General features: G+C 35.7%; 1 protein-coding gene across 3 annotated transcripts in view; it reads left to right on the top strand.

Moving 5' to 3' along the window:
• Window positions 1–19,875, top strand: part of serpini1.S (serpin family I member 1 S homeolog) — a 46,310-nt gene extending 26,435 nt beyond the window's left edge. For all 3 annotated transcript variants that reach the window (NM_001092771.1, XM_018264432.2, XM_041564016.1), the window contains 4 exons: window positions 7,445–7,542; window positions 11,199–11,285; window positions 14,475–14,564; window positions 19,464–19,875. In NM_001092771.1, coding sequence (NP_001086240.1) covers window positions 7,445–7,542; window positions 11,199–11,285; window positions 14,475–14,564; window positions 19,464–19,540 — 352 coding nt within the window. In that variant the 3' untranslated portion in view covers window positions 19,541–19,875. The remainder of the gene's footprint in view (window positions 1–7,444; window positions 7,543–11,198; window positions 11,286–14,474; window positions 14,565–19,463) is intronic.
• The last annotated feature ends 2,494 nt before the right edge of the window (window positions 19,876–22,369 follow it).

The raw sequence follows: 22,369 nt of genomic DNA, 5'->3' as shown, positions 1-22,369 counted from the left end.
AGTCTTGTAGTTTGGCAAAGACGTGCTCCTACAGAGAGCTTCTCAGCAGAATCCTACTTAGTAAATGGGGAAGCCACCAGAGACACATGTAGTTACTGTTGACAGCTGAATGCATAAAGAGTTTTGTAGTTTCCTTTACAAAGAGGCAGAACTCTCAAGTTAATTTTCTCTTTATAGCTGTAAAAACAAAAACACACATGACAATAGAAATTGCCTATAAAGATGCAAATCTGATAGTTCAGCGTACTTTAGTAAATATAAATATATTCATAATGCATGGCATTTTAAACCATAGGATAAATCTATGGAGACATAGCACCATAATGTACAACAACAAAATTTTACACTTCTGCTTTACACCTACAGCAGAGAAAATAAGTATTGAACACGTCAACATTTTTCTCAGTAAATATATTTCTAATGGGACTATTGATATGAAATGTATCTGTATCTATATTTGACAGTATATTGCTTTGATGAGATATCATTTTGATTTATGTACATTGTATTGCTATATTATATATATAAAGAGATTATTTTTTTGATACCACAGTGTACAGAGTGTGCAGACCCAACACATGCAATATAGAGTTTTGGGTTACTTAATGTAAGGGGTACTTTTGCATATTTTGCTCTATTTTTGGAGTGTCTTCTATTTTTGTATGAAATTTACACCAGATGTTTTGTTCCATACTTATTTTCCCTGCTGTATGTTCTATCAATTATTTGGCTAAATATTTTTAAATATGATGTTTGCATTTGGTCTATTTTATAGTCATTGTGTTTTTCAACTCTCTTGTTTAGAATCTAAACTAATTTCTGCTTTCCTAGCAAATGGGGGGGGGGCTAAATGAGTGAAAAATTAGACAGCCTGAATTGTGATATCTGTTAATTCAAATAAAATACCAGTTTTACCACAAAATGGAATGGATTTGTTCCTGGTGGCCAGATATTGCTAACAAAATTGGAGAACAGAATGCAAATAATCTTAAAAAACAGAAAATCAAATGTCCCCCCAATAATAATGGCTACATTGAAATAAACGTTACTTAATATATTAATATTATTAAGTTTTACCCCACTCAGAATCACTCTCCACTCATTTCAGTGCCAGTTGCAAGCGTCAGCATTTCTGAGCAACTACTGCCTGCTGAACAAGGACACCTACAAGCTCAGGCAAATGCTGCTGAAATAAATAGAGAGTGATTCCAAAAGGGTTGTCATCTGCACACAGAGCTGTAAATTGTCTATAAGACGAAATGCCCAGTATTGTGTCACTTTCCATTGTCCATATCCTTCCCTTGTTTGTTTACAATATTAAAGGGGTTGTTCACCTTCCAAACACTTTTTTTCCATTCCAGTTTTCAGATCAGAAATAAATACATTTTCCTATTTCGTCCCATTTTTTATTTTTTACCGTTTTTTCAAAAATTGAAGTGTAAAGTTTAATGTTCCTGCTTCTGGTGTTTGAGTCTGGCAGCTCAGTAATTCAGGAGCAGATTCTGAACTGTTACAATTTGCTACATTTAGTTGATACTGTGGAATATTAGCAACTATTGTTGCTCAGCAGGGACAGATATAAGAAATGTATTAATCAACTAAGAGGCGTATTTATTAAAGTTGCTTTAGAGGTTTTGGAAACAACTAAACTCACATGGTGTTCATGTTTTTTTCACTTAATAAATTTTGAATTTTTATAATAAATGAAAACCTCAAATTTTTCAAGATTCCTGGCAAAATAAAAAATAATCAAAATGTGATTAAGTAAATGGGCCCCGTAATGTATTAATATAGAACAGTTACAGAGTCAGTGCCCCCTCCAAAGCTGCTTTAGAAAGACATAAGAAGGTAAAACAATTAACTTTTAATCTTCAGTATTAGAAAAATGGTCATAACTAGAAAATAGAGATTAATTGAAAAAAATTTCTGGTGAACAATCTGAAAATAATTTAACTGGGAAAAAGTGTTTGGAAGGTGAACAACCCCTTTTAAGAGGCTTAATCTTATTTTAGAAACACTTTTCTTTTAAAATATGTAATCTTAAACCACGTACATACTGTAATTATGATGGAAGAAAATGAAAACATGGACAAAATAAAATATTGCTGTTGGAATTTAGTCAATGAAGCAAAATTAGTTGTTTTACCAATTACATGTTTGCTTTTAAAATCTGAATATGAAAGAATTGTTTAGAAATACAGCTTCTATGAGTGTTCTGTTAGCCTGGAATAGGAAATCTTACCAGCTCATGTCCAAACAAGTCATTACAAAATAACCTTGCTAGATTGCCAGATTCACAATGAGAGTCCACAATTAAATGGGTATTTTATCCTCATTTCTCTTATTTCTCATTCCGTCTGTTCTGTATTTTGTAGCATATTAAATAATCAAGGTTATTGTATGTCGTCAGTGTCTGAAGGACTCCGATACTTTTCATTTATGTATTTTTCATGTTCTGTTGAAAAATGTTTCAAATCTTTTGCCATCTCATCTTTTAGATGTTAGAGCGTGTTTGCTAAACTACAAATGGAATATATACTTTCTGCCTAAATCTGTGTGTTCTATAAGTATATTTATAGGTATGCTAAATAAAACTTATATGCTAGATACTAAAGTGCCACTTTACTGGGAGTTTGAACTGGGTAATCCTGAAAGATTTCAGTAGTTCAAATTATTTCTCATTTACTAAACAAAATATATTTAATTTTAAACCCATCTGGCAGCAGGTCACTCACCCGCATTTTGTGCAGCTAATTGCCCTATTCCATTTCGCTACCAATGATGCTCAAAATAGGGAGTCTTTTGTTTATCCATTAAAAGTAGTAAACCTTAAATTGTTACCTTGCCTTTGTAACACTTTCCCATGAAATAAAGACTAAGGTATGTCTAACTGAGTAACAGGCCAGCATTTTTTAGCTTCTATCTGACCTGCAAGAGTTTTACATGCTATACTACACGCTGTATGATTCTAACAAGTTTTATACTGGAAGCACATCATGGTAACGTTGTTTTGTTCCATACTGCCGATTCTTCAACTAACATGATAGAAAATAATTTGGAATTTTCTTAGGCTGACAAGGTCCCCTTTAACAAATAATAGGAGTGAGGTAAATATTTCTTACATTCCAAATGCTTTTTTTAAAAAAAAGTAAGTAAACATGGTAAAGACAAGGTATTAATTTTCCCTCTAATATTAAAGAAAATGCTCTTTGCTTAGTTTTATTTACCTTTGACGTAGTTAATATACCATTAACTGTAAGAATATAATGTGCAACATGCAAAGTTCCCCTAGTAAATCTCATTTATACCCATTTGAGAATAACATTAAAATTCAACTCATTTCTTGCTGGTAAGAGGTCCCATCTCTTTTCGCTTTATATCATCTTGATATATAGAGATCTGTAGGAAAGCAAGATTGAAATTTGATGTAGTGATTCAGTAATTTTCCTACTTAGGCTGCTGAGATTAACTGCTGGCTTCAGAAGCACAGGCTTTTGATTAAAATGCAGAAGTGGTGTAGAGTTTTATCAAAGCACTAAATAAACAGTTATAAATATTTATATCTACTGACAAAAGTATGCATGCTATGAAGTGTAGAATACTGATAATGTCCACTAAGGAATGAAAAGTCACAGCCCAAGAGTGATAGGTTATGCCTCTCTCTTTCTAAATCCTTGTCTAACAAACATAAAGAAGATAATTAAATTGAATTGTTTAAATGTAAACTTTTTTATACTCTCTTCAGTATATCCCTTTTATAGAGGAAATGTTAAATTCTGAGAGGGGATAAAGAAAATGTGGTGTTGGGATGCCCCAAACTACCCTGTTGAGCTTCTTTCACTGGCCTAAGATATTGCAGCCTAAGAAAAGATAAGGAGAATTTTGTTCTAAATAAGCTGCATTGTATAAAAGATAGTATAGAAATGTAGCAGAAAAACTGAACAAAAATATCTGTATTTGTATTTATTTCAGTGTACTTCAGAAACATTCTGCATCCTAATTGGATAGATATAATAACCTGATCAATTTACAGTATGGGTAAAGACACAGGGGTAAATTTATCAAAGAGTGAAGTTCCGCAAATAGAGTGAAATTCTGCAGCTCTCCATTCATTTCTATGGGATTTTGAAAGGCATATTTATCAATGGGTGAAAGTGAAATTTCACCCTTTGATAAATACGCCTTTAAAAACCCCCATAGAAATGAATGGGAAGTGGCGGAATTTCACTCTAGTGGCGGAACTTCACTTTTAACTCCACTCTTTGATAAATATACCCCGTAGAGCTACTACTAGCAGCAACTAGTAGCAGCTACTTATCACACTACAAAATAGAAAATAGTGAAAATTGGCTTTGCTAAGACACTATGGGGGTTATATATCGAAATCTGAAATGTTCTCACTATTTTCTGAAAACCACTCTGACCAAATCCACACTGACTTTTCTCCCCTATTTATCAAGAAATTCCAATGAAAATTTCTTGTGCAGGAATACTCAAAAATCGTGAAAAAATCTGAATCGTACAATTTTTTGGATTTGTCGAAAACTTCGACTTTTCCGGGTTTGACACCCGAAACCTGCGACTTTTCCAGAGTTGACACCCAAAACCTCGAAATCTTCAGATTATTGATCAAAAACATCTACCATTGACTTCTACCTGAACTTGGCAGGTCTGAGATGGAGTACTTTTTTTATTCAGGCTTTTAACACCATTGAGAAAAAAATCTGATTTATAAATAACCCCCTACGTGTGTTTTAGCAGAATAAATTCTCATTATTGTCTACGGTAGGTTTTTTTTTTTTTTTTTTGCAGCCACAACAAGTAACTGCTACTAGTAGCTCTGTCTTCACTCTATAGGTTTATGGTAAATGACTTATTTGCTGCCAGTAGATATTTCCTATGAGTCATTGCTGCAGAAAAATAAACCTTTTGCCAAACCATAAACAGCTGTGTATAGGAACGTGATTCGGCCACATACAATGGGAAACAAAACACAGTCCATCCTTCTTTCTATAACTTCTGCATTAGAATTGAGCTTGAGAGCTCTTCTGTTTATACCTACATGCTAATAGTCATGTTATATGCATAGTAGATCTATGTGTGGTAAGATGTGATGGGAGAGGCAGAAATACTGATGTTATGTAAGCCATTAATATGAGATATCCTTTAAGTAGGCTATAGATTATATTTTTATACTTTTTAAATCACATTGTTCCACCGCCACACATCTGAGTCATCAAATTGTATTAAAAAAGTATCTGTAAGTTTATTTGTGGGCAAAGAGGGCTTACTACTTACACTTTACTGGCATCAGAGCTATGGGCATTAATAAAAGATATGATCTAAATAAGAATTTACTAGGTGACAGATGTACTGTATTTATTTTTCTTTGTTTATAATCCTTATGCGACTGGCACTTCCACACTTGCTAGAATTGACAGCTGTAGATGTACAGTCACGACAAAAATACAATAACCTTGTCTGTAATCCCTACTGTATCTTACTGTTATATTAATTCTGTAAGAGCATCATTGAGAATGTCAGCCAGGTATTGACTCTGGGCATCAATAAAAATATGTATAAATAGAGTATTAAAGTAAAAACTTGCTACAGCTGCTCTCTGCATGAAACAAACATTAATTGATTCAGTAAACAGAATTTTCAGAGACTATGTAATATAGATTTGCAACTGATTCTATATTTAGGGAGTGATTTATCAAGGTCCGAATTTCAATTTTTGCCACAATTTGATTTTTTGTGCACAAGCACTAACAAATTTGAATTATATTTTCAAAAATCTCAAATGGCTGGTATTTATTAAGCAAAAAAAAAAAATTGAATGTAAAAAAATTGGCATCTAAAAGCTTGTGAATTAATGTAGAAGTCAATGGGAGTTGTCCTAGGCAAAATTCAAGCAATTTTTTTTTTATTTGAGATTTTCAAGTTTTCATGATTGTAAACTCACAAATTCGACTTTTTTAATCTTAAATCTTGATGGCTAATATTTGAATTAGAACTGTTTCCATGTTTGGATGTGATAAATCTCACATTCGAATTGGGGGATTAAAATTCGAATGTGTGAATTTTGACACCAAAAAAATTAGAAAATTCAAATTTACTATTTGACCCTTAATGAATCTGCCCCTTAATGTTAGAATGTTTATGTGTTGTTTAGATAATCAGTGAGCAAGTGCTCAATAATTGTACCCTATATTGCAGATTTTTTAAGGGTCGAAGGGAAAATTAGAATTCCAAATTATTTTTTTTGGTCAAAATTCTCAAATTTAAATTATGAATTATCCAAACATGATTTGAATTCAAATTCATATGTGGAGATTTATCATACTCTGGCCCTTTAAGAACTCAAATTCGATTTAATTTAAACCTGCCAAATTGCTGTATAAGTCAATGGGAGAGGTCCAGGGATCAATTTGGGGATGTTTTGCAGCCTTCCTGACATTCACGTTTTTTTTTAATTTGATTCGAGTTTTTCAAATTCAATTTGAGTACAGGTCGATTACATTTGTCCGAGCTGAGAAAAATCTATTTTAATAATAAATTTCGATTGGTCGAATTTCAACTTTCTGGGACTTTTAAAAAACTCACATGCATTCTGAATTCGACCCTTGATAAATGTGCCTCGAAATGTTAGATGCAAAGGTTCTGTAAAACGTATACGAATTAAAAGGGAATTAACCACAGTGGCCTCGAGAAATGTGTGCTTTCACAGTATTCACCATAACTATGCTTTATCCATAATCACATATCTACAGTCTTTTTTTTTTTCTAATGCTGTCCACAGAGCATGAGCCATTAAAATGGTAAAAAAAAAACACAAATCAATCGCTCTATCATTCTATATTATTATAATATTGCATCCATTTATTTGTTTTTGGACAAGCAATGATAGAAGGGCAACATTTTGTTGAAGCAAGGATTACCTATACTTAGTACAGGTGAATGCATTTCTTGTCTTCTACTATTTCTCTGCCCTTCTCCCTGACATTTGTTCCATACACTGCCCATCATTAGGACTTGATTCCGTCACTTTGTTTTCTTCACCAGATTTAGCGACCATTATCGTGTGTTAGGGCTCTTTATGGAGGAACGATTTTGAGAACCCACTGGGAGATAGTTGTCCACCTCATGCATTTCAAAAAAGTTTCCTCATGCATCTTCAAGCTTGAGAAAACACAATACATGATAAATGTTGAAGAATAAAAACATTAGAGATACATGAAATAAGATGCACAAAGAATGTGTTTGCTATCTCCTTCTTTAAGTATCCTATTCAAGAGGAGTTAATATCTCTTTATAAAAGCTAGGGTAAGCACTGCAAACTATAAATAACAATAAATATGAGAGAGCCAATAATACTGTATCTTTTTTGTAACTGTTGAAAGCTTATTGTATTTAAATTGATTATTGTTAAATGTATCTATAGGTTCAAAGTTGAAGAAGTGGTGAACCTCAAGGACATCTTGATGCGGCTTGGCATAACTAAAATATTCTCCGGGGAAGCTGATCTGTCTGCTATATCTGGTAAGATTTCGCAATCCAGTGGTGTAACCAAATGTTATTGGACCCCAATGCAAATTCATTTTAGCCCCCCCAACATATCTAGAGGTTGTCCTGTTCTACCAATATATATTTAAATTGCTCAATAAAAAGAGCCTCATGGGGCCTCCTATACCTCCTGGGCCCCCTTGCAGCTGCACGGTCTGTTTCCTCTGTAGTTACTGTTATGTTTTGGGTAGCCGAGGATGAGTAGGGTATAACAGTGCTTTATTAGCAGAGTCATGCAGGCATTACACAACAGTAAGCTTTCACTTTTAAGCAGTCTAGACAGTATTGTGTATTCACAGTATAACTATTGTGTACAGTGACATCTACAGGCCATTTGTATAAACACCACAGTTACTCCCCTGACGCTATCATTCAATTCTCTCCACCATTGCATTTTTTTTTCTTGTGCTAAAGTGATTGGAATTTTGCAGTGTGAATATGAAATACTCACAAGATGTTGTTTTTTTTTTTTTTTATAAGAACTTTTTTATAAGAACTCTGTATGCAGTGCGAGAGAGAATGTGCTCTGCCTAGGGCACCAAAAATCATCAGTCTTGCTCTGCTGCAATGAGAAAGTTGCATTTTTTCATTGCATTCTACTGGTCATGCCTACAATCCATCAGACTTAACTACTTGGCAATATTCCTTCTGGATTTTTTTAGAAATAGGGGGAAGTTGTAGCATAAAGTATTAAGGAATGTTGTGTACAAGCAACAGCTGCTGCTTAGAAAGAGTTATAAGACCGTACTTGTGACTGTCCTCTCATGGCAAACAGCCCACTCCCATTAGGCTAATGGCAAAATTGCAAATTCACTTTTACTGTGATATAGAGAGAGTGCTATTCTGAGACAGTTTGCAATTACCGTATATACTCGAGTATAAGCCGACCCGAGTATAAGCCGAGGTACCTAATTTTACCTACGAAAACTGGGAAAACTTATTGACTCTAGTATAAGCCTAGACACAACTACAGCCCTGTCTCCCAGCAGCGCATATTCCGCCAAAGCGACCCCCCAGAGATCAACCGGACTTCTTTGCAAAGTTGATGGTGACAGAGAATTGCCAAACGGATTACTGTGTGCATTGTCCCACTGTCCCACTACCATGTGCAGAGGGTGCTGTGTGATATTGCCATCACTGTTAATCTTTCGTATAACCAACAGAGGGCGCTGTGTGATATTGCAGTCACTGTTAATCTTTCGTATAACCAACAGAGGGCGCTGTGTGATATTGCAGTCACTGTTAATCTTTCATATAACCAACAGAGGGCACTGTGTGATATTGCAGTCACTGTTATTCTTTCATATAACCAACAGAGGGTGCTGTGTGATATTGCAGTCACTGTTATTCTTTCATATAACCAACAGAGGGCGCACTGTTATTCTTTCATATATCCAACAGAGGGTGCTGTGTGATATTGCAGTCACTGTTATTCTTTAATATAACCAACAGAGGGCGCTGTGTGATATTGCAGTCACTGTTAATCTTTCATATAACCAACAGAGGGCGCTGTGATATTGCAGTCACTGTTATTCTTTCATACAACCAACAGATGGCGCTGTGTGATATTGCAGTCACTGTTATTCTTTAATATAACCAACAGAGGGCACTGTGATATTGCAGTCACTGTTATTCTTTCATACAACCAACAGATGGCGCTGTGTGATTTTGCAGTCACTGTTATTCTTTCATATAACCAACAGATGGCGCTGTGTGATATTGCAGTCACTGTTATTCTTTCATATAACCAACAGAGGGTGCACTGTTATTCTTTCATATAACCAACAGAGGGCATTGTGGGATATTGCAGTCTCTCCCCAAGTGAACTGTTAGTATAGGAATGATTAAAAGTGACTGCAATCTCAGCTACTCGGGTCAGGTACCGCTGACCCGAGTATAAGCCGAGGTAGAATTTTTTAAGCACATTTTGGATGCTGAAAAACTCGGCTTATACACGGGTATATACGGTAGTCTTCCTTTTTTATTGCCCGTTTTTGGAATATCTAGCTTTTTGTTTAGCAGCTCTCCACTTTGTGTCTGGTTGCTAGGGTCCAATTTAACATATCAACCAGGTAGTGGTTTGATAGGGAAACATCCATATGAAAAAAGGAGGACCTAAATAGAAATATAAGTAATACAGTGTAAGAAAAACAATAAAATTGTAGCCTCTGTTGCGTCTAGTGTCAGTGACCCCCATTTGAAAGCTGGATAGAGTCAGAAGAGGAAGGCAAATAATTTAAAAAAAAAACATTGCAAAATAATAACTAATTAAAAAGGTGTTAAGAATAAGCCATTTTTTAATTTTCTAAAATTTAACCTGAAAGCTAACCACCCCTTTAAAGGGGAACTGAAGTCTAAAATAGAATAATGCTAGAAATGCTGTATTTTGTATGCTAAACATAAACATGAACTTACTGCACTACAAGCCTAATTAAACAAATGATTTATGATTTCAAAGTTGGCCACAGGGAGTCACCATCTTATAACTTTGTTAAACCATCTTTGCAAGACCAAGCCCATGCACATGCTCAGTATGGTCTGGGCTGCTTTTTTTAGGCTAAGCTTAGGGATCATTATAAATTATCAAAACAGCACAAGCCAAATAATATCTGCCAGAAGCCAATACAGCAAAACTGAGATTAATAACCAGAATATGCAGACTGCACTGGGTCCTGGGTTGTCATGCAATCTAATGTGGATTTTATAGTTTTGTATTGTTCAATACATACTTTCTCCAACTCTGCAGAACCAGTGGCTGCAACAATGAGAATCCCAGGCTGTTTAAATCTGGCTCTATGATCTTTGTCCCTGCAGCTGGAGTTGGAAACATTAAAGGGTGATGTAAAGGCAAAAATAAAATCCAATATGAATCTCTACACAGTAGCTGACTGCTCTACACGGAAACAAACAAAGCTGCTTCAGTTCTACATGACTGGGAAGTAAGGTGGGGGGTTGCCCCCTGCTGTTCGAATGTATGATTGTTTCCCTGCAGAGCAGCTAGGGACCTGAAGTTTCATATCTACAGCAAGTAAAACGAAGGTGGAATTACACTGCATACAGTCAGTTTTCTTATACAAATGGTACACTTTTTTTATTAAATTGTATTGGAGATAGGTTTCTTTTTCAATTAAAAAAATGAAACATTTTTTTGCCTTTACATCCCCTTTAAGTGGCATCATACTCAAGATGCCTTCTTAGCCATGGCAACTGCAGCAGTGAAGAGGCAGGTCAGAGACCCAGAGGTCTCCAGCATATATGTATATCATGCCCCAGCCCAGCAACATGGCTGCAGAGGTGCTGCGTTTGACAAAGGTAAATAACACCAGACATGGATGGGCTCCGTTAGATGAAAATATCTGTATCAGTTAAATCTGAACTGAAAATGTGCTATGACCAGTAGATGTGTGTTCTTTTTGGAAACAATGACTTCGATGCTCCAGAGCATTGTTCAGCTTCTCACACACACAGTGCTCAGAGTTAGTGTAGAGTCAGTAATACCTTCACAGAGGCTGAGGGGGCCAAGAGGAAAATAATTGTAATAAATAAAATACGCATTTAACTTTCAATATTTGCATTAAACAAGTTCACAGGCACATACATTCATGCCTGTCTTTATTCTTGTTTATCTACAGACAGCAAAGATCTTTTTGTTGCCAAAGTGGTTCACAAGTCTTTCTTGGAGGTTAATGAAGAAGGTGCAGAAGCAGCTGCAAGTTCTGGTAAACCATCTCTGTAGCTATATATCTCTATTTTTCTCATGTGTGTCCTTGGGAATGGTAAGTGTCCACACACCAGCAGCTTCTAACAAACAAAACATCTATTAACTCGTGTACTTTAAATCCCCGTCGAATCTCTTGAGGATTTACAAAACGTTCTACATAAGAACTTTGTAAGTGCACTTTATAGCAGTTTAACATTCAATACACTGAAACTTAATGGACTTCCATAAGCTTTTACAATTATGATTTACATATTTCCCTCATTAAACATCTAAAACCATTTTTGACTTATACATAAAACCTCAGAGCACTTAGCTTCATTTTCTTGCATCTTCTAAAATGATATTAATGGGCCTTTGCCTGGCAGCCTTATTAAATAATTGAAGACAGTTGATACCTATGCTTGTCAGGATGCAGAAAAGAGTAACAACATGTTTAGCAGTAGTTGGATTTAGAGCACTGAAGTTAAGGCTTTAACTCCCTATAAAACAGAAGGTATTCTTGTATGCAGCAGGGAAAATAAAAATAACTACAATTCATCCATAATTGAAACATTTTGCATAGAAATACTAGACACAGGAGGTCATTTATAAAGTTTGCGAATCGCATATTTATTCTAAAATGGTTGTATTGCCCATGTTTTTTCCTGCACGCTAGAATATTTCACTGCTGTGCACTCATCTTTCCATTTTTTTATTTCGAATTCGCATTGCAAACAAATGTTCGCAAATGGCTCGCAAATGAGTTGGGTGTTTGTGCGAGAGACTGTTGTGTGTGAAAATAGCATTAACAGCAATATAAATTCACAATTTGCAAAACTGTTTTGTCGCGGCGTAAGTGTGTGCATGAATATTCGTAATTTGTGATTTTTGCCATATTTAAAAAAATCTTGTGGACATTCACAGTACGAAAAATAGTTTGCAATTCTGTTTGCACACTTATCCAACTTTATAAATATAACCAGGGCAAATAGATTCATGGTGCAAATCATTCTGCGCTGTGCAAAGTTTATAAATGAGCCCTGCAATGATTTAAAGAGTGGATTATTTTAAAAAGTACTAACAAGCAATCCAGTATTTTATCTCAAAGCCAGGAAGCTCATTGTACATATCTATTTCCCATACCTCTTCCAACAACCTCTCCCAAGCATCAAGTAGCAATAGCCAAAATTGTATATCAAGACAATTAAGTACAGTATTTGATCCAGGCCAGAATATATTTAATTATTTTCTACTATTGCAGGTTCGATAAGGAGCTAATATACTGTGTCTGACAGTGCTATAACTGGGCACCTATATATTTATTTTCCCTTCATACAGATAGGCCCATCGTTTAAGACAAGCAGGCATAGAACTATACAGTCAGCATAATACTGTCAATCTATTACCTGGCTTGCCAGAACTGGTCAATGAATTTTTTTAAATATTGGATAAACACTACTTTCTTACTGGCATTTGTTATACAGCAGAAGATTGGCTGCCAACATAAATAAACTCTATTGCAAGGTGATATCTTTTTTACAGTCAAGCAGTGCTACTTTACCCGAGGATTCATTTTGGAATGCCTTTTACCCGTGTATCAACAGTTAAAAGTAACCAGTTCTTTAGTTTGAAGCAGAACATTGTAAGGGCTGGTAATTGTTTTGGGAAGAATTTGGTGAAAAGTATATTCTAAAGGACTTGACTTACATTCAGTTAGCAGGATTATATTCGTTCCATCATCTTTTAATCACTTTTACTGCATAATTCCTTAAAAGGGTTGCTTAGAATATATTTACTTTATTTGGGCAACATGTTAAATTACATGCACTGCTGTGGCCACTATATCAATTGTGACAAGCTGATTGCCTGTACATGCAATTTTGTGGCGTATTAACAATGGTAGGCAGGTTAAGCGGGCTCTTCTGGCAAAACACAGATTTATTTTCCAAACTTTTCGACAAAAAGGTGCTGGCAAACCATACGTCAGCGTTGCATCATCACACATTTGCCTTTTCACACTTTAGCAGTTTAATCCGACACAGGGGTGACCATTTCAGCACAAAACATAAAAGTAACTCCTGTCCATTGGGCGTTACCTTCACACGTTGGCTAAACTAGTCCCCTTGTGGACTACCAGCAAAACCAGATAAGTTAGGGTCACCCCTGTACTTAAAGTACTCCTTTGGGAAAAAACTCTAACCCCTGGCTTCCCACACTTTCTCAGGCAGACTTTTGGTCACAGTCACAGGCTCCCTCCGCTCTTTGCAATTGCCGGCAGCACCCCCAGCCCCTCTGGGAGTTTCTTACACAGCCAGGAAACCTTCCTGCTTTGCCCTGCTCAGATAGACCTTCCTAACACTCTCATTAAAATGAAATACCTTTCCACGAGACAGCCTTCCTGTGGAGAGTGAGCTCTTATATGCAAACTGGACCACTGGAATTGATTATCTGGCTCACCTGTTCCTTTCAGAACACTATAACTTCCACAATCTGGCAACTATAGCCTTTGAACAGAGAAACCCTTCTCTTTTTAGTAACACTTTTCCTGGAGCTTACCTCTCCTACTGGGGAGAAATTAAAGGAAAATACACCTTTTTCCCCATCTCTGTGGTCACTCCACCACACAATATTTACAGCAATGTGATAATCCAATCAGCAAATGGCTTTATCAGTCTGCGGTTTATTATATGAAAACATGTTATCCGGAAATCTGAAATATTGTTGCCCTCTATGATGCTGGCTTCAAAAAACACCATAGTGTTGGTGCCATTGATTCTTCAATTCCAGGTTTCTTTTCATATATATCAGTTAATACACTAGAAGGCAAGATCAAAGAGAAGGCATAGTGAAAGGGTTAAAAGCTAGTATCCTCCTCATTTGTGTATACAGTCCCAGCAAATGACACACATTTTACTTTTCCTTTCGTTTCTAAACACCGGTAAAGTAAAGTCTTTTTTTAAACGATTTCTGGTGTTTTATGACGTCGGCTTTTGTAGTTATTGTGCGACAAGTTGAAAAAAGTTGCAATTTGTGGTTTTAGAGAAAGTTGTGATTTCAAAAACCTCTAAAACCACTCTGTTCTGATTCTCATATTTAGGCATTTGTGATTTCTTAATTAAAATTCCCTGTTTTGTAACCTAATGTGATCTGATTTTATTAAAGATGGATATGTAGAACACATTCATCCTATGCCTTATTTCTCTTCTAGGTATGATTGCTAACAGTAGAATGGCTGTCCTGTACCCCCAGGTTATTGTTGATCACCCATTTTTCTTTTTGATTAGAAATCGTAAAACTGGTAAGTTATTTTTATTTTGCACACTTTTCTTAACCAGGTTTTGTCATAGAATAACTGCATTATATTTACATTTACTGCAACATTTCAGTGGCTTATAAGACCAGTAACACTATAAAATAAGACTTTTATATGCATTGAAATAACTTTGTGTACTTTGAACATACATCTTTGAAATTGCATGTTTGCTTCAGAAACAAAAGGAGCTGCTGTATAGCCACAGGGGCAGCCTTTTAAGTTAAATAGGGCAAAAAGGCACATGTTTATATAAAAGTAACACACGCTGTATAGAATAGAATGAGTTCAGTTTGTATACAGGAAGATAAATAGGGGTCAAATGCCATTCATAACTCATATAAAATAGAAGCCTGTTTCCAAAAAAGTTGGGACACAGTAAAATGTAAATAAAAAGAGAATGGGATATTTTGCAAATAACTATATTTAATTGCAAATAGCACAAAGACAAATCAAATTTTGTAACAAAGAAATGTTCTTGTTTTCCAAAAAGTATATATACTCATTTGGAGTTAGATGCTGGAAATATTTTTAATAAAGAAAAAATTCTCAGTTTCAACATTTGATCTGTCTTTGTACTATTTGCAGTTAAATATAGCGTTAAATGATTTTCAAAATATCCCATTCTCTTTTTATTTGCATTTTACACAGTGCTTTATGCTTTTTTGAAAACTGTGTTGTAGGACATTTGTTGCCAAGAAATTGTTGAATTCTCGGTCAACATATACAAACGTTAAATGTAAAGAAATATTTTCTGTTTAATGGTTCTGGTGATTTACCGAAACTCCACTTGCGCTCCTCTTCAGATAAGGCGATCTGGCGATCCATCTTTTGGCGATCGATTTCTCTTCCCTGCCTTCCTTATAGGAGATAGCCAGGGAGGAATAATCGAGTGCCGCACAATGGATTGTCGCCGTGTCGCCTTTTCTGAAAAGGACTGGAACCGGAGTTTCGGTAAGTTATTTCTTAATAAAAGCTGTGTGATTTTAAAGTTTAATTTGTCTTGGTGTTTTGTTTTTTCGTTTTATATTAACGAATTTTTTAAAAAAAATTTTGATGTTACTGGTCCTTTAAAATAAACATTCCAATTTATATTGGCCAGCCAAGCCAGTTAGGGTTGGGACTTACATAAGGGCAACTGTAACAAATCTGCTTCATCGTTTTATTTTTAGATCTATTTATGCAAGAATATTGTTGTTTACTGGAGTAAAGCAAGCTTTCAAAATAATAGGCATTTTAGGGAAAAAAGGGCAGAAATGATTCAACTATCAAATATTGGTTTTAGCAGTCTATACATTTTTACTTTTTTACACAACTTACTTGAAAAATTACAGGTAATAAGACCCTTTCTGGAGCACAAGTCTGATTTTATTTTTTCAGCTTTTACAGGCAAAAATGGTACAAGTGTAGGACCTGTTATCCCGAATGCTCGGGACCTGGGGTTTTCCTGATAACAAGTCTTCCCTTATTTGGATCTTCATACCTTAAGTGGCAAATTTATCAAGGGTCGAATTGAAAAATGTAAATTCGAATTTTCGAATTTTTATGTTCAAAACTGTCACATTTGACTAGGGAGTTATTCAAATTCAAATCGAGTTTTTTTAAAAAATTCGAATTACATTTTTGAGATTTATCATACTCTGGCCTTTAAGAACACAAATTCGACTATTAACTAAACTAAACCTGTCAAATGGCTGTTTAAGTCAATGAGAGACATCCAGGGATCAATTCTGAGTTGTCTGCAACCTTGTTTGCAGCCTTTTTTCAGAGAAAAAACTTTGATCTACATTTTGAAATTCTAATCAAATTCTATTTGAGTTTTCAGGGTGGTTTAATTCATCCTAGTTTTAAAATTAGATTTTTTATAAATTTCGATTGGTTGAATTTCAATTTTATAGGAGTTTTTAAAAACTCACATGAAATCGAAATTCGATCTTTGATAAGCGTGCCTCTATAAGTCTACTAGAAAATCATGTAAACATTAAATAACCCCTATAGGCTGGTTTTGCTTCCAATAAGGATTAATTATATAGTACAAGGTACTGTTTTATTATGACAGAGAAAAGTAAATCATTTTGAAAAATCTGGATAAAATGGAGTCTATGGGCTTTTCTATAATTTGGAGCTTTCTGGATAACCGGTTTCCAGATAACAGGTCCTATACCTGTACTATAAAACAAAATGCTTACTTTTGCCTGAATAACTTGTAATATTAGTATAAACTGGTATAATTTCAGGAAAAAAATGTAATTTACTGCTTGAAAAGCACTTGCCGCTTTTTGTGCTTCCATTTACTGGTAGCCACCCTTGTGGGCCATTTTATTTCCTGTCTGCAGCGATGTCCAACTCATGTCATGAATGTGATAATGATCCGAAATGGATGTTGAGACCTTATTTCAAGTTAACCTTTAAAGTCAAGAGGAATTAAGTTTTGAAAAATCCAGGACTATTGTGTGTGTGCACTGGGTATCTAAGGGCAGAGACAGACGAGAAGATTCGGGGAGATCAGTCGCCCGGCGAAACTCGGAGCGCTTCTTTTTCCAAAGTCGCCCGAAGTTTCCTCATGAGGCAACTTGGGGCGACTTTGGAAAACGAATCGCTCTGAGTGCCAACTCACCGGCGATCTAGAGTCTAGCCGGCGTGGAGGCAGTTTGGGCAGATTAGTCGCCCGAAGAAGTGGCGATTTGTTCCCAGGCGACTAAATCTCCCTGAATCTTCTCGTCTGTCTCTGTCCTAATCATTTAACTGACAATGGTAATATATGGAATAGCTTCAGTTTCCCTGTTTGCCCTGTAAGGAATATCAAAAACAATAGGCAAAGTATGTTCAGATCAAGCCTTATATAGTGCATATTGAGCAAGTGGTATACTGTCCCTTTCAAAGAAGTATATAGTTTTAGTGCATATGCCTTTACCTACCCAATGATGTTATTATTATTAATGATGATCAACTAAGAGACTGTAACCATCTAAATATTACAGGAGGAGATGCAAAAAAAGGAATAACCTCTTTGGCATCTTTTGTCAGATAAGTAATATTGAAATGTCACAGAAGGAACATAGGACAGAGCCAAACCAGGGTCATAAGACATCCATTTGCATCTTCAAACAGCTCAGCATTGATTTGCTGGAAATGAACAGAGGAAGGAAATGCAATAACTGACACTGATCTAGATTAAACTCCACTTTATCTTCTAGTTTATCTCATGAAAATCCAATTGATGTCTGTGGGGATTTTTACTCACTGAATTGAATTTGAGAACAAGAGAACAAGGCAGACCAAAACACAGCTAAAGTTTAAAGGAACAGTAACACCAAAGTGTGAAAGTGTTTTAAAGGAATGACAATGTAATGTACTGTTGCCCTGTACTGTGTTTGTCTATATAAACATTAGTTGTGTTTCTACAGCAAACTGCTGTGTAGCCAGTAGGCAGCAATTCAAGCACAATAGATAACAGATAAGTGCTGATGAATCCTATTGTTTACTATAGAGTTTATCTGTTATCTGCTGGGTATCCTGTGCCTTTTCTCATATTTCAGCTTTGAATGGCCATAGCCACACAACAGCTTGTTTATATAGACTATAGTAGTGTTCCTGAAGCAAACACACCAGTTTTACCAGTGCAGGGCAGCAATACATTACATTGTCATTCCTTTAAAACACTTTCATCTTTTGGTGTTACTTTTCCTTTAAAATAAATATCTTTATTTTGTGGGTAACTGTTAGCAGTAGAATTCCTTCATGTTTTCAAACATAGATACAGCTCCAGGGATTTATTTTTTTTGGTCTACAACTCCTCTATGGGTGATAAATATAAACCTACAAAAAACATATTCTAGAAGGTTGAGCTCTTTTCCTGCTCTCCCCGCCCGAAACGTTGCTGTGCTGGCTTCCGAATTCCCGGGTTCTTTTTTTATAGATGCTGCTCCTGCTCGCCCCGCCCCTTTTGTGACATCATCGGCGGGGAGGGACGGCGTGGGTCTATAAAAGGAAGCCGTAGGCGAGTGGAGGGTGGGCAGTTGTGGGTCGGGAAAAACCCGACCCACACATCGCTAATAGAGACATCAAGGTTGAGATGGTAGGATATTATCAAACAACTACGAAAAGCTGTGGGACTCACACTTAAAGGAACAGTAACACCAAAAACGGAAAGTGTCTTAAAGGAATAACACTATAATGTACTGTTGCTCTGCACTGGTAAAAGTTTTGCTGAAAAATTTGCGAAACGGCAAAAAATTCACAAAATGCATCGAAGTCAATGGGTGCCAAATAATTTTGAAGCATGACGATTTTGACACAAGCAATAATACACGTGACTATTTTGTCTGAATGCATTAAAGTCAATGGGAGTCTGAATAATTTTGATGCGCGAAAATTTTTTATGCTGTTGACTATTCCGCCACGTGATAATTTTTTTTATTGCGGGGGATTTTTCCACAGTTTCACATACTTATTCACTGGCGGTAAAACGTGGAAATTTGCCTCATATCCATGCCTCACAAGTTTAAAGGGGTGTTTCACCTTCAATTTAACTTTTAGTATGTTGGAAGGCAAAAATTTTGCTCTGTTATGCTACAATTCTTTATTGTATTTTAAAATCCCAAACTAGAAAACTGCTGAATAAAAAGATAAAAAAAACCACACACATAATAAAGTATGAAGATGAATTATATTCATTGATTTTGGTAAGGAGACAGCCCTAATGAGAACGTGAATAGACCCAGGTGCAACTTTATGTTTATAAATGACCCCAATGTATGTTATATGGTGACCTTGACGTAAGCATTTTGCTACCATACTTTGCTTTTTTTAAATACAACAAATCTCATGACTGAAAATGAAGGCATTTCTTTTAATTTGATGGTCTTTTTGTTTTTTACATTTTAGGATCAGTATTGTTTATGGGAAGGGTCATGCATCCAGAAACACTGACTACTTCTGCCCATGATGTTGAAGAGCTCTAAGCAAACGATTCCACCCACCTGAAACAGTGAAGCACATGTTTGCTAATAATACATTTCAATGTATGTTGTACTGATATGTTTGTAACTGTCTACACTTAGATGTTTTATCAAAACCCTGCCCAGGCAAAATGCCTGCAATATTATTTCTTTTGCTGTGTTTTATTGTGAAAGCTTGCCAAATAAACTTATATTAACGTGAACTTTATTTTTTTAGAGTATTGTCAAAAGTTCTGATTATTATTATTATATATATATAAATATATAAAAATGTCTCTGTAAGGATACAAGTGAAATATTGCTTCTTTGTTGAACTATAAAGTTGTGTTTTGGAATTATTTCTCTGTCCATTTGTTTCATTCATTTGCTGCCCTTCCGTTAGTTCTACACTTGCACGTTACACCAGCACATTTATGGATTGCCAAAGTCAATTGGTATCCAACACTCGTTCTTTTAAAATCATCCCTGCTGTGTTCTATGCAAAATAATCTCCTGTAACAATGGAAATGAGGATGCAACATATGGTTTATTAACTAATTGGTGTAGACAAGGTACCATGTAAATATTCATGCAAAGTTATGAAACACATAGGGGGAAATTTACTAAAGTGCAAAGTGGTTAACTGACGTGAAGGTAATGGCATCTTTAAGTTCGATTCAGTGGACTTGACATAAAGAAGACTTGTACAGAAGCTCTTTAAATGAATGAACCAGTGTGTAGTTGGAGTTCAGCAAAATCTGGACAGCCACGGGTTTTCTCTGAAATTTCTTTATGAAAAACTAATCTTCGAGAAATATACTGTAACACTGTATAATTGCTATGTTTAGAAGGTTTTCTTAGAGCTGGTTGTAATTCTCCATCCTGCCTGGCCCAGAACTTGCTTGAATATTTGTCATCAGACAAAAAGAAGTATTATTTCTCTTGTCAACCCTAGAAAAAAAAAATGTAATCTTGTTTACTTTGATCTTGTCATGTATCATTCCCGTTGCTTCATTATACATTTTACAAAGGGACTAAGTTTTACCTGCAACTTACTTGCTGCTTTCGAAGTAAAACTCCCAAACTTGGCTGCCCTTTTATTAGACACCAGTGGGATCACCTGACTATAGCTGGGAAGGGTGGGAGCTACAACATGGAGCTGGTCACTGCTCCTGTATAAACTATAACAAACAAAGGAAAGTTGTGCTCACCACTAATTTTAAAACCATTAGGCGGGGGTGCAATGAGGCTGTGACCACAAAATACATATAGACAAATACAAGAGTCCTCTGCACTCAACCCATTATGAATATATTTAAGACATTGTGACATTTTGTGCATACAGCTACTGAAAATGCCTTACCCTTTAAACAAAACAGGTATTGTTTGTCCATATATTGCAATATATTTAAGCTGGCCACTCTGGTGCTCCCTGTAGTTCTGGTATATGCTTGCTATGAAAGCCACATATATGTGATTCTCTTTACCTGTAATAATTCTCTTAGTGTGAGAGTAAATATTGGATTTGATTTCAGTATTGTGGATTTGTATTATAAAACCTTGTCTAAGGGTTATTTGGTGTAGACTATGTCAGTCTACACAATAATGAAGTCCATGCCATAATGCAAGTGTGAGTGAGTGGAACACATGAGTATGACGAGGCTACCAATAACCTGGTTTGCTACATCTATCTATGGGCCTCTGGCTGGGCACCTGATATTTTCTTTGTGATCTCGGTATTGGTATCTCATCATATAAACACTTCTTTAGAGAGACTCACCATGTGAATAAGGAGGCTCCTGCCCCATGCCTTCAGAATAAGGGTGAGAACATCACAGTATTGTTTTATAGGGTAGGCACTCAAAGATTTTTTTTACTATAACTTGCAAATGTTCACCTTTAACTAGGGATAATTGGGAGCTTATTTATAAAGCTTATGCTATAAAACTGGTTATTTAAGTGAACTGTTTAGGTAAATCGAATATTTAGGGAAATTCCTTATTGCTTCCTATAAACTTTAGCCTGATTTGATTAGGGTTTTTCCCCCAGAGTTAAAAATACACATCTATGAAAAGGAAACTCCTCCATAACTTACTAATGCTTCAGAAATTTCATCCCTTTTTTGTAATGGATTCTCCCATTGATTTCAGAAATAGTGATGGACCATGTTAAGCCATCAAGGAAAATACCACATACTTCATGTTCCTTCTTTTTGTGGTGTTAAACACATTATACAGTTGATGTACAGCATACACAGCTTTAGAACTCTGACCTTTAATGTTAATATGTATGTAAGAAGGCGAAGCACATTTAGTATATGTAAGTGTATTGTACATTTTTGTCAGTAGGTGGCAGCAACCCTCTTGGTTAGGCCTCCTCTGGATTTCTATAGAGAAAGGGGAGGTCCAAAGGCTGATAGTCTTTATAAATGAAGAAGAGGGAGGTTTATTTAGCCTGGTAAATTGCCAGCCTCAGAGATGAGCACTTTTTTAGGGTTCTTTTATAACACATACAAAAAATGTACACAATTGTCCATGTTTGTTTTACCCACAATGCAGCTTTATTTCCCAGAATTAATCAGTTGTCAACTTCGCAGAGTGCACAGTTGGATCAGTGATGCAAGCGGACGTGTCGTTAATGAAATGCGCGTGTCACTTCTGCTGACATCACTGAAATGTTCTGCGCATGCACACATCGTATTTTGTTCAAAAATTGGGGAAATGTGTAAGAGTGATGGAAAACCAGGGGGAAAGAAACCTCAAAATCTGGTAACTCCCAAAAAAATTTGATGGCTCTGGAATTCTAGCATAATTGTGGATGACCGGCAAAAAATGTGAGGTGCAACTCACGTTT

The sequence above is a fragment of the Xenopus laevis genome, chromosome 5S, assembly GCF_017654675.1.
Source record: "Xenopus laevis strain J_2021 chromosome 5S, Xenopus_laevis_v10.1, whole genome shotgun sequence".
Classification (NCBI taxonomy): Eukaryota; Metazoa; Chordata; class Amphibia; order Anura; family Pipidae; genus Xenopus; species Xenopus laevis.
The sequence above is the reverse complement of the archived record's forward strand: the minus strand, read 5'-3'. Positions and strand labels throughout refer to the sequence as shown.